At 41.2% G+C, this 13,351-nt stretch overlaps 1 protein-coding gene across 12 annotated transcripts in view; it reads right to left on the bottom strand.

Moving 5' to 3' along the window:
- LOC140458450 (CUGBP Elav-like family member 4) overlaps positions 1-13,351 on the bottom strand; it is an 881,222-nt gene that overhangs the window by 69,034 nt on the left and 798,837 nt on the right. For 8 of the 12 annotated variants that reach the window (XR_011953493.1, XR_011953492.1, XR_011953491.1 and 5 more), the window contains exons 7-9: positions 13,129-13,273; positions 7,776-7,949; positions 2,742-2,804 (exon numbers count right to left, since the gene is read on the bottom strand). Coding sequence is in view for 9 of the 12 variants with exons in the window: in XM_072553037.1 (XP_072409138.1) it covers positions 2,742-2,804; positions 7,776-7,949; positions 13,129-13,273 (382 nt within the window). In the remaining 3 variants the exon portion in view is untranslated. The remainder of the gene's footprint in view (positions 1-2,741; positions 2,805-7,775; positions 7,950-13,128; positions 13,274-13,351) is intronic. The other 4 variants (XM_072553039.1, XM_072553040.1, XM_072553042.1 and 1 more) reach the window with 1 other exon arrangement.

Genomic DNA, 13,351 nt, shown 5'->3' with positions numbered 1-13,351 from the left:
AGTCCACACTGACCCTCCGCAGAGTAACCCATCCCCCTTCCCTATTTCTCTAGATTTACCCTATACTGATGTACCTCCCCTATACATTCCTGAACACTACAGGCAATTTCGTATGGCCAATTAATCTAACCTGCATATCTTTAGATGATTAGACTAGATTAGATTATTTACAGAGTGGAAACAGGCCCTCCGGCCCAATAAGTCTACACCGACCCTCCAAAGAGCAACCCACCCAGACCCATTCCCGTACATTTGCCCCTTCACCTAATACTATGGACAAATTAGCATGGCCAATTCACCTAACCTGCATATTTTTGGATTGTGGGAGGAAACCTGGAGTATTTGGAGAAAATCTACGCAGACATGGGGAGAATGTGCAAACTCCACACAGACAGTCACCTGAGGCTGGAATCAAACTCAGGTCCCTGGTACTGTGAGGCAGCAGTGCTAACCACTGAGCCACCGTGGATCCCAGGTATTTTAATGCTCTGACATTTCTCTGTATAAAACCCACACTTGCCCATTAAAGGAGCACATAGAGAGTAGGATTTGTTTCAGTTACAACAGAAAAATTTAAATGCGATGATTTACTAACTTAGTAACTATCAGAAGACAATGTCAAATCTAATAGAAGCCTATTTTAGATTATTTTTATCTATCCAAGAACATGTAGGAATATTTAAGAGTAAATATTTAAGAATATTTCAACATTTAGAATAAAGTTTTACTTTAAAGCCCCAAGTAAGCCATCTTCTCCCAGTGGAGAGGATCCATAGGATTCCTTTCCGTGATGTTTTGGTTCAGAAATTGGACAGGGCATTTCTCTACTGCAAACCACAAACTTGACACTCACTGGTTAATTTACCCTGAATGGATAAGGCAACTCAAAAGCTTTGAATAACATGTGAAGTTAGCTTTTTCATGCTGCCATGATGCGGTAACAACATGAATGGAATGTACTATTACCAGGATATCAAGCCAAAAGGGCATTCTGCTGATCACACAAATGAGTAATGTGGTATATGAATTTCAGTGTTGATGTAATGCCAGCTAGGTAGGCTGAATGCCCCAAGGATTGGTACATCATATCAAACAGCATGTCCTCCTGCTGTCCACAGTGGGCAAAGTGTTGAGTGCGGCCCAGCATTTCACACTTGCAAAACTTCCACCATAATGCGTAATATTCGATAACATTTTGCGATTGGACAACATCTGCTTGAGATTGCAAAGTACAATGCTGACAACCAATTTAGGGTTGCCAACTGGGCTCGCAGTATAGTGTATCTGCATGCACTGGATACCACAGACATTAATACTCTTTTCTTTGCAGACATAAAGACCGTGGGCACCCATCAACTCAACAAAATAGATGACAGCTATGTTCTCTTAATTCTTGGGATAATACTTTGATCAATCAGTGAGAACTACCTGGTTTAAATTTACACAAAAGTTGGTAGTTAACTGTCATTCGTCATCAACTGCTCCATGCGCACACTTCTATCAGAGATCATGTGTTAACTAAGTAGCACTTTCTCTCACATTAATGTTGGTTCTCTGTTTAAATTTTTATTCTTGGAAATTATCATATGAGTGCAATGCGAAAAGTTTCAACAAAATGTTTTTTTTCAGTAGTACTAGAGCATATATAACTAAAGTCATTATTTTTATATTGTGGGGCAAACATCAAAATCAATTCAACTTCACAGAATCCCAATGCTCATTATAATGATGCCTTCCAAACAGAGCAAGACAAAGGTGTCTTAGTGTTTCATACAAGCAATAACTTATTAATAGTCCCTTCAAGGCAGTAAACTCAATATATTTGTTTCAGTTTGCAATGTCACACCGAGATATTTGCCTTGTAATTGCTTCTCAGTAAAGATTTTTACTGATTTTTTGTTCCACTTTCCTCAGAGAGTTGCACTGGCCAGCGGGGTGGGGTGGGGGTGGGGGGAGTGGTGGGGAGTGGGGGTGGGGTTGTGGGGTGGGGGCAGAGTTCCACTGGCAATTCTCCCAAACAGCCGCTGTTCAGATACAAAGTGCCCAGTGGCTTATTTAATCAGAGCTGCTCCAACCCTCACTCAACAGCCACAGATGCCCAATGTGGAGTGACTGGACAACGCCAGTCATGAATTTTTAACCAATTTGTCTGTCGTTGCCCTGGTGCCCAGGAGCTGATGCCAAGTTCCTCCAACTAATGGCTCAGTTCAGCGAGCACCACACAGACCTCAGATCAAACCGGGACTCCGTCTGGTCTGTCTGGCTGGCTTGCTGTTTCTCCACACAGTTTCTCCACTCACAGAATGAAGCAACATCGAAGGAAACTATTTGGCCAGTTGGACTAAGCAATTAATCCCGTTCCTTCTACACTATCCTTTTAGCCTTGTAAATGTTTTCCCTTCAAGTATTTTATCTTCTGTAAGTTATTTTTAATAACACTCTTCTCCCTTTCAGGTAGTGCACTCCATTTCATCGCAAATGTCTTGCGAAAGAAAATACAAGGATATAGCAGAGAAAAAAAAATCTAATGACAGCTATTTATTGCTGCTGCTATTCCCTCTGTGCCCAAACTGCTTGTTACAATATTACTTGCCTTTTCCTGTTAATATAACACCAAACTTGAATTTTCACTATCAACAGAACTCAGAGAAAACATGTTGTTGTACACACACACGCACACACACACGCATGCACGCACGCACACACACATACCCCATAATTAAGAATGCAATATTAATGACCTGTATAGTGTTGCATGCCTGCGTAAGCTTGCTGTAAGGGATCGGCCACTGTTGGACTTTGTGCTAGGGAGAAAAAGAGGAAGGAGAAGCAGAGAATGAATAAGGCAGATTGGTCAGTGTCAAATACAGCAGGGATGTGTAATAATACCTTCTTAAGCAGAATGGAGCCATGTCAAGGGAGCAAGAGAGAGAGTATGCGAGCAAGAGAGGAGGAGAAAGATTGAAACTGTGCCAAAGTCTTAGTTTCTTTCGCATATAACCACAAGAACTCAAAATACAAGCACATCATCTAGAAGCACACATATTGTACATTATCTGGACTTAATCTAATGGGAGGGTTTCAATTTGGATTCCCAGGGAGATGTTTTCCAGTTATTTGGTCTTGCCTTCTTTTAGATATTTGAGAGGGGAAACGTAGTGCGGAAGATTTGGCAGCATCTAACTATGATATCTCAGTTACCATGAGAGTGAGGCAGGCATAATGGACCGAATGATCTTTTCCTCCCTCTTATTTTTGTAGTTTCATTTCCTACACGGCGATATATGTTCTTTTGAATCATGAAGCCACACAATGTATCTTATGCTCTTTATGTCTTGATTGTCAGCAGCCACTACATTGACTAATTAGCCTTAGCTTCAATCATTAATTTATCTCTGAATTCACCGGGTCTTTAACTGGGGACAGCCAGGCCATGCCAAATCCACAACTTACTCTGAACTGTGCACTGACCAATGGCATTTGTTTTGATTCTCCTAAGGCCAAGAAATACTTTGAAATGCAAAATGGCCAAAGTGTGCAGCATGCAATGGATAGGGGGTGAAAAGGCACTTTTGCTAAATTTGGGAATTATATAGTGATTTAGTGCACAGTGTTTGATAGGAAGGAGTACAAACTGGTATCTCACAGGATAGAAGTCAATTGGAACAATTTGGAATTCCTCAGAATGGGTCACACTGGAACAAATGGAAAGTCGGATCATTCAAAATCATTTAATACATTGCAATTCCTTAAGATGAAACTTGACAAGAAAAGACCTGAGATAATGTAATCTTTGTTTCAAATACACAGTTAAACAGTTAATAAAATGTTCTTGGACACCATGTATCAGTAGAATAAAAGTCACAGAATGATAGCTTAATAACACACAGAAGTTCATGATGAATAGTAATAACCTGTAGAAATGTAATGGCTATTGAAAACAAGTCGATATAAAACTTCCATCCGAATCATCAGTTTGAAATGGAATTTGAGTAGAAAGCCACTTGCAAAACCTGGAACCTAAATTCCTAACATACTTACAGTAAAAACATTTATTGACCTGAACTCTTATTGAACTGGTCCCGCAGGTTTTCTGCCAATATGTCCTGAGCTCAGAAACAATATCTCTCGGGTTCAGACTCGAAGTCAGGGACCACAGCCTGAACAGAAAAGAATCTCATCCTTATCATAAGTGAACAAAATGAGGGCAAGGAGTCTGTTCGTTGATTTGGAAATCTGGCACAGATATTTGACACTGAAAAAGATTTTCTGGCCTGTTGTGCTTCTGAGGTTGTGTAGGACATTGGTGAGGCCTCTTCTGGGAATACTGTGTCCAGTTCTGATCGCCCAGTTATAGGAAGGATACAGTTAAGATGGAGAGGGTTCAGAAAAGATTTACCATGTTGTTGCCAGGTATGGAAGGTTTGAGTTATCAAGAAAGGATGGATAGTTTGGGATGTTTTTCACCGGAGTGTAGGAAGTCGAGAGATGACATTATAGAAGTTTATAAATTAATGAGGAGTACAGAGTTAATGGTAGCTGTCGTTTCCATAGGATGGGGGATTTCAAGACTAGGGGGCACATTTTTAAGGTGAGAGAAGAAAGTTTTAAAAAAGGCATGCAGGGCAATGTTTTAACACAGAGTGTGGTCTGTGCATGGAATGAACTTCCAGAGGAAGTGGTGAATGTGGGTACAATTACAATGTTTAAAAGACATTTGGATAAGTACATGAATAGAAACGTTTTGGAGGGATATGGGCCAGGAGCAGGCAGGTGGGACTAATTTAGCTTGGGATTATGTTCAGCATTGGACCGAAGGGTCTATTTCCGTGCTCTATAACTCGATGCTGACGTTAGAGCAAAATTTGACTCAGCCTTTATTCCACAAAGTCCTGCAAATGGTTGTTTTGGGAGTACATATTCAATTACTTTTTGAATGTTATGATTGAGCAGCCTTTCAGACAGTGAGCATAATCTTGCATCTAGAGCACTACAGTTATCACTTGGGACAGAGATATTTCAACTGGGGACACCTTATGCTGTAAAGAGAATAGAGGTCTTGGACATATAGGCCCTAAACAGGGGGAGGCAGGAACAAAACGCAACAGATTAATTATGTGAAATATGTAGCAGAACTGCAACATTTTTTTACTGCACCTCCCACCTGCTAACTGCAGAAGCAAATTAATACAGAGAATGGGATCTGACTTGTGACTTCCAATAAAGTTGGAGAATAAATATTTGAAACAACACTTGTGTGTCAGTTCCTGTAAAGATGCCGGCATATCAATTCTCTGAATCTGGTCAATTTTTTTTTTGCCGTCAAATAAATGCGTTTCTAATTGAAATCCACTTTGGTGTTTTTCCCTAGTACCGGCTGATAACAGTAATTGTTCTTTCTGTCAATAACAGGCCGTGTTTTGTTTTACAACCTTTACAGAATAGGAGTTGAGCAGCTCAATCATTTTTCTTTACATGTTTGAAGTGAGTTCTTCTTAGAAGACAGAATTTATTTCAAGTTGGTAGTCTATTTTTAATCAAGCAATCTATCAACACATCTTCCCATCAATAAATCTATCTCAGTTCTGTCTTGCCATGCATCCAATTATCAAAGTAATCTATTTATCTATCTTGACAATTCATCCAGGCTGACAATTCATCTAATCATTCATCCATTGATCTATCTAGATAATTCTGCACAGCAGCTTTCAATCAAGGCATACCCTATACCTATTTTTCTATTTGGCTAATCCATCTATCTGATCTATCTATCTGATCTACACATCTGTCTAGACTGTGCAATATAATCTAGCTTTCCACCTTTCCATCAAACCATTCATCTGGATATTCTATTTAACTAGTCATTTCTTAATATTGTCTATCCATCCATTTTCTATATGTCTCTCTGGCCATGTATATGCCTATTCCTCAGCATAGCTATCTATCCACCCCTCCATCTCTCAATCTAACTATTCAGCTGCATGTCTACCTAACCAGCTCTCCAGCCTTTCATTCATTTATTTATTTAATCCATATTTTCATCCATTATTTTGACAGCTAATATGTCTACAGAGCCATCCACTTCTTTAGAAAAAAATAAATGAATGCATATCAAAGTAGACAAGTAACTGGACCAGATCATAGACCATTAATTGTGACTGACCAAAACTTTTCTGCTTCAAAGCAGCTGTGTGATACAATATAGGTTCAGGCTGTACTGACTTCTAACCTCAATTACTTTTAAGCAAATAAATTGCGTCTAATTATACCATTTAAAAATCCATTTGACTGATAGTTTCTATTTTAATGAGATACAATTGCATTCTATCGCTGCAATTTTGCGCTCAATGATTGTAATTATGGAAGAGTTCTAAGTTGTATTAGTTGGTTTATGAAAATGAACACATCTTATTAAACTGAGCCAAGCGTAGCTCAGTAACTTCACAGTGAGGAGAAACAAGTACAAACTTGAATAATGAATGAAAATTGCTCTGCCTTAATTAAAAATTACACCTCTTAGAAAAACCTAGGCAAACACATTCGCATTAAGTACGCCGACATTTTGAGAGTGCAGGAAAGCCTTGGCTTGCCTGAAGCAAGACCCAAGTGTACAAGATGACTTACTCTCTGACTGTTTTAAGTGGGACTCAATGACATCCAACGTGGGGAAAGCACATCAACAATGGTCATTTAAGATGCAGAGGATCTCTCTGTTTATTTGTTTAATGCATACAGTACATTACATTGTGTTTCATCCAGAAAATTAAACATGATGTGTTTCATATTGTGGGAATGGGGCTGGAGAATAATTCCTCTGTCAATATTTAATATTGCATGATGCCAGATCTCCAAAATGGCAAGCATTGCTCTCATATTTCATATTTCAGCTCCCTATCACCAGCTGAGCTCACTGAACAGAGCTGAATTTTACAAATTTGCCCTGTTACATACAGCCATGACTACCTCCAACTGGTATTTTTAGTGAGTCTGTAAATGCGTTCTGCACTTATGACGTTGTCACACATGGGGGCTGAGATTGGCTCCTTCCTCTAGTAACATTGCAGTGTGCATTCTCCTTCGCCCTGTATGTTGGAGACAAAATGAAAGGACCAGCAAGGTTCTGCCCTCTGTGATCCGACCTTGAACTGTGTCTCCATACAGAGCGACAAACTATTAGTGGACAAAGTTGACGATGTAAATTTCTGGTGTAGAAATACCACAGATGTGTCAATGCCCTATCAATGGGAATATGATACAAAGCACTCTCACAATGACAGCTTTTGATATATCATCTGATACAATCCAAGATATCTTTGAGTGGATGTTCCTGGACTCAGACCTACCTATTCTGATTATTGACACATAGGGACAAATGAGTAAAGATTGCCCGGAAACATGCCTATCATTTATTTAGACAGTTGGGAACGCTGATGGCCACTCATATAGGCATGCAGTCTTTATTGCCCGATTTTCTTATTTCCACTGCATCTTGGAACGTCGAGAGTTATGGCAGGGAAAATCCACCCTCATTTATTTAGAGATGCTTCATGAACAGAGAAGCCTTCTGGCTCTTGCTCGCAATCTCACAACTGGACCTTTGCTGCGTGATTATTTCTAACTGGCTCCAAAAGACATTACTGTAAGTTTTATTGCTGAAAAAAATAGCTTTTCCTTCCATCCAATGTGCATTTTTTGCTTTATATCGCTATCCCAACAATGCAAACTCCTCAAAAATCAAGTGTGTGTAAATCTGTGACTGCTTTCCTAGCACTCACCTGGGTACGGGTGGATGCCATTGGCATAGATAGTGTCAGATGCTGGTTGACCATTAGTCTGTGGTGGCATGGCACTAAACCCATTGACTCCAATGGGTGTAGCTATGCTGGGTACAGCTGCTGCATTGATGCCAGGAGGGGTACTGGTGCCTATAGAAGAAAACGAACAACAATCTGTGAAGAAAATACATTCCTGTAAGCATAAGCCTGAAGCGAAATGAGGCTACTTATTCATACTGCCTGCCATTTATCTTCCTACGAGGCTGCTGGCTTCTTTTACAGATAGAGTTTCAAGAAACAATATGACATCACTTCCCTATGTGCAATACATTGAGACCAATTAGTGGAATCTCGATGGCACTGAGCTAAGGGCTCTTGCGGCATAGTGGTACTGTCCATACCTCTGGGCCAAAATAACTTTTTTACAGAATTCCTACAGTGTAGAAATAGGCCCTTCCGCCCAGCAAGTCCACACCAACCCTCCGAAGAGTATCCCAAACAGACCCACTCCCTTACCCTATTACTTTTCATTTCCCCCTGACTAATGCACCTAACCTACACATCCCTGAACACTGTGGGCAATTTAGTATGGCCAATCCACCTAACCTGCACATCTTTGGACTGTGGGAGGAAACCGGAGCACCCAGAGGGAACCCACGCAGACACGGGGAGAATGTGCAAACTCCACACAGACAGTCGCCTGAGGTTGGAATCGAACCTGGTTTCCTGCATTGTGAGGCAGCAGTGTTGTGAGCCGCCGTGCCGCGCACAGTGCACCCAGAGGCCTAGGTTCAGTTCCTACCTCCTCAATATCTGATCAAGTTGATTAAATATCCAGTATCATTGAGGTGGGGTAAAGACAAGCAAAGAAGATATCTGGAGCAATGTTTTCAAACGAACGCAACAATATTGAAGTGAAGCACAGGGTCAGACATGTATCAATTTAATTATAACATTTAATACAACACCCTAAAGGGTTGCTAGCTGTGGTGGAAACATAGTAAGGTCTTTATAAGTACATTTAGGACATCAATACAAACATATTTATAGAGGTGGACAAATGTGAATTAATTAGGGAGATCCAGTGTAGATTTCTTAATGGAAAGTCACGTTTATTTGATCCACTAGTGTCTTGAAGAAGTATCAGGATAATTCTGTATATAATGTCTTCTTGAATTTCCAGAATGCATTTGACGCATTGCCAGACAAGACCTGCAAGCAAAGTTGGAGCCTGTGGGATAAAATGACAGGAGCAAGGTGGATATAAAAAGTCAAAGAGGGTAGTGCTGGTAAAGCACAGCCGGTCAGGCAGTATCCGAGGAGCAGGAGAGTTGACGTTTCAGGCATGAGCCCTTTATCAGGAGGGGCTTCCTGATGAAGGACCTATGCCCAAAATGTCGATTCTCCTGCTCTTTGGATGCTGCCTGACGGGCTGTGCTTTACCAGAACCACACTCTTCAACTCTAATCTCCAGTACCTGCAGTCCAAGCTTTCTCCTGGATATAAAAAAGTGGCTAACAAAAAACATCAACTAAGGGTAAAAGTATGGGGAGCTTGGAGATGGTTCGCAATAGGGTTGATTGTGTGTCAGTCTTGAGACCCTTGCTTTTCCTGATATATATTAATGATCTGGAGCTTTGGTCTACAGGGCACAATTTCCAAACTGGAAGGTGATATGAACCGTAAAAGTATTTCTCAACTGTGAGAAGGATTGTGCAGAAACACATAAGGACATAGAAAAGTTGGTGGAGTGGGCAGATAGGTGGCAGACCAACTGAAAAAAGTGCAAGGGCTGCATTTGGCAGGGAAAACATGGAGAGAAAATATAACGTAAAGGACAACATTTTAAAGTGTGTGTAGGAGCAGAGAGACCTGGATGTATACATGCATGAGTCATTGAGTGGGAGGACAGTTTGAGAGAGCTGTTAATAAGGATATGCTGTTGCAGGCTTCAGTGATAGGGGCATAGAAGAGCAAGAAGATTACACTGAACTTGTATAAGACACAACTGAGGACTCAGCTTGTTTACTGTGTAGAGTTCTGGAAGCCTTTCTTTAGGAAGAGCATGGACATGTAGGGGAGATTACAGAAAAGGATAATGTGAATGGTACTAGGGATGAAGGTTTCAGAGAAGACAGAGGAAATCTGATTCGACTGTTCAAAGCCATGAGGTGTCTATACAGAGTAAATACATATTCCCATTTGTGGAAGGATTGAAAATGAGGGGACACAGATTTAAATCATTAGGATGGAAAACAGAAGTGTTGTGAGAAAACACATTTTCACATTGCAAGTGGTAAGAGTCTGGAATGCACTGCCTGGGAATGTGAGGGAGGAATGTTTAATTGAAGTAGTCAAAAGCATTAGCTGGCTAGTTGAATTGGATGAATGTGCAGGGTTACATTTGGAGAGCTGATACAAACACAATGGACCCAATGGTCTCCTGCACTGTAACAATTTTGTGATTTTGTGAAAGCAGGTGCATGGTTGTTAAATTTGCGATGACAAATAGGTCGAAATTACTTGACAAGAGAAGTGAGAGAGTCTGCAATGGGATATAGATAGATTAAATGAGTGATTAAAAATTTGGCACATGGAGCATAATGTGGCAAAATATGAACTTCTTTACCTTAGCAGAAAGAATAGAAAGCCAGTGTATTATCTGAATGGAGAGTGCTTGCAGAACTTTAGATACAGAGGGATCTAGGCAATAGATGATAAAAACAGGGTGGTCTCACTTTAGCTGCACAGACCTTTGGTGAGACCACATCAGGAGCATTATATGCAGCTTTAGTCTCCTTTTGCAAACAAGAGATGATGTTACAAGCAGTATAATGAATGCTCATTTGTTTTATTCATGGGATGGTGTATTTATCTTATCAAGAAAGGTTGAACACACTGGACCTCTGTCTATTAGCATTTAGGAAATGAGAGGTGATCTTATTGAAATATAGAAGCTTCTGAGGGGAATTGATGGAGTTGATACCAGGAATGTTTATCCCCTTTTGGGGAAGGATAGCACTAGGATACAACTAGGATAAGAGGGGTCCTTTTCAAGGTGGAGATTAGAATAATTTTTCCCTCTCTCAGAGGGCTATCAGTATGATTTTAATATTTTATTTTATGGGTTGTTTTGGTCTTGACCACCATTTATTACCATCTCCAACTGACCCTAAGAAGGTGGTGGTGAGTCACCTTTTGAACTGTGACTGTCCATTCCTGAAAGGGACATGCACAGTGCTGTGAGGGAGGGAGTTCCAGGACTTTAACCCAGCAACAGTGAAGGAACAGCGATATGGACGGGGACTTGCAGGTAGTGAACTGGCTGTTGCCTGTTGCCCATATTTGTTACCTATCACCCTTGTCTTTCTGTGTGGTGGAAATCACTTGAGATACAGAGGGCAGCATGGTGGCTCAGTAATTAGCACTGCTGCCTCACAGCTCCAGAGACCCGGGTTCGATTCCACCCTCGGGTGACTGTCTGTGTAGAGTTTGTACATTCTTGCTATAGTTTACATGGGTTTTTTTCCAGCTGCTTCGGTTTCCTCGCACACTCCAAAGATGTCCAGGTTAGAAGGATTAACCATGCTAAATAACATGTCGTGTGCAGGTTAGATGGGTTAGCCATGGGAAATGCAGGGTTAGAAGGATAGGGTGGGTGATCTTCGGAGGTTCAGTACGGACTCATAAAATCCCTACAGTGTGGAAGCAGGTCATTCAGTCCATCAAGTCTAAGCCACCCCTCCAAGAAGTATCCCAATGGACGTGAGAGTGAATTAGACAGAATATTGGCAGATAAAAGAGAGGAGGGTTATGATATGTAACCAGTGAAAAGGAGTTGAGAGCACAACTAAATTAGGCATGGTTTTAACAAATGGTGGATGAGACTAGAAGGGCTGAAGGGCCTATTCCTGCTCCTAAATCCTGTATTCCAATGTTCTACATAACTAAAATGAATCTTCATCTTATTGCTGCCCCAGTTCATTTGCTGAAGTTAAATTATTACTTAAGGCTGGCCTTGTGAAATAAAAGGGTCATGGGTAATGTTGTTGGACAGAGAGAGGCCGAAGGGTTCAGGGACATAGTTGTTTGAAGTAGGCAGGGTGGTTACGAAGGTGTTTAGCATGTTTGCCTTCATTGCTCAGACCTTTGTGAATAGAAGTTGATATGTCATATTGAGGTTGTACAGGATGTTGGTGAGGCCATTTTTGGAATACTGCTGTTATAGGAAAGATATTATTAAACTGGAGAAGTTTAAGAAGAGGTTTATAAGGGTGTTGCCAGGACTGAGGGTTTGCTTTATAAGGAGAGGCTGGATAGGCTGGCATGTTTTTCACTGGAGTGTAGGAGGTTGTGGGGTGACCTTATAGAAGTTTATAAAATCATGAAGGGCAGAGATAGGGTGAATAGCAAAGGCATTTTACCAGGGTGGGGAAGTCCAAAACCAGATGGCATATTTTTAAGGTGAGAGGAGAAAGAATTAAAAGAGACTTGAGGGTAAACTTTTTCACACAGAGGGTGGTTTGTGCATGGAATAAGGTGCCAGAGGAAGTGGTAGATGCAGGAATAGTTACAACATTTAAAAGACATTTGGACAGGTACATGAATAGGAGAGGTTTCAAGGGATACCAACAAACACCAGCAAATGGAGCTAGTTTAATTGAGGGAACTTGGTCAGCATGGATGAGCTGGACCGAAGGGTGTGTCTCCAAGCTGTATGACTCTATAAACATGTTTTAACAATCCAGAGCCTACTATAGACCACACCCAGAGTAACAGTGAGCAGTTTGTAGGCACCACACCTTAGGAAGGACATATTGGCTTTGAAGGGAAAACAGTGTAGATTTAACAGAATAATACCTGGACTCCGAGGAATAGATTCCCTGGTGTTTAGAATGTGACGGATATGACTTTTTAAAGGTTATTCATGAGATTGTTGCTGGACAGTTCAGTATTTATTTCCCATCCCTAGTTGCCCAGGGAGAGTCAACCACATCACTGTGGGTCAGAAGTCACATGTAGGCTGATAAGAGTGGCAGCTTCCTTCCCTAAAGGATGTTAGGAACCAATTGGGTTTTTTTGACAATGGATTCATGGTCATCATTAAACTCTTAACCCCAGATCCTTTATTGAATTGAAAATCTACCATCTGCTGTGGTGAAGTTTGAACCCGGGTCCCCCGGACATCACCTGGGTCTTTGGAACGAACAATCCAGTGATAATACCATGAGGTCAACCCCTTGGTCAGTGTTACTAGAGGGGAACAAAGGGTAGACAGACAAGCACACATTTCACTCCCACCGTTGAGGATCAGTAGGTGAGAGTAGGATTCCAGCCTGGGTCACCGGCATACCTGATGACGGTGTCATTGGCGTTGCCACCAGCCCGTTCACATTGAACGCCGCCATCTGCTGCATCTGAGCCGCTGCGATCGCAGCCATCGGATTCAAGTAGGTGCCCTGCGCTGCTGCCATTAGAGCTGCCTGTTGCTGCATCAACTGAAAGAGTACACAAACAAGAGTTTCTCACCGAAAGTGATCTCTTCTCTTCCACTCGCACCCCGGTTGATGCTGAGA

This window comes from Chiloscyllium punctatum, chromosome 33 (genome assembly GCF_047496795.1).
Source record: "Chiloscyllium punctatum isolate Juve2018m chromosome 33, sChiPun1.3, whole genome shotgun sequence".
NCBI classification, from domain to species: domain Eukaryota; kingdom Metazoa; phylum Chordata; class Chondrichthyes; order Orectolobiformes; family Hemiscylliidae; genus Chiloscyllium; species Chiloscyllium punctatum.
This window is presented reverse-complemented; position numbering and strand designations above follow the sequence as displayed.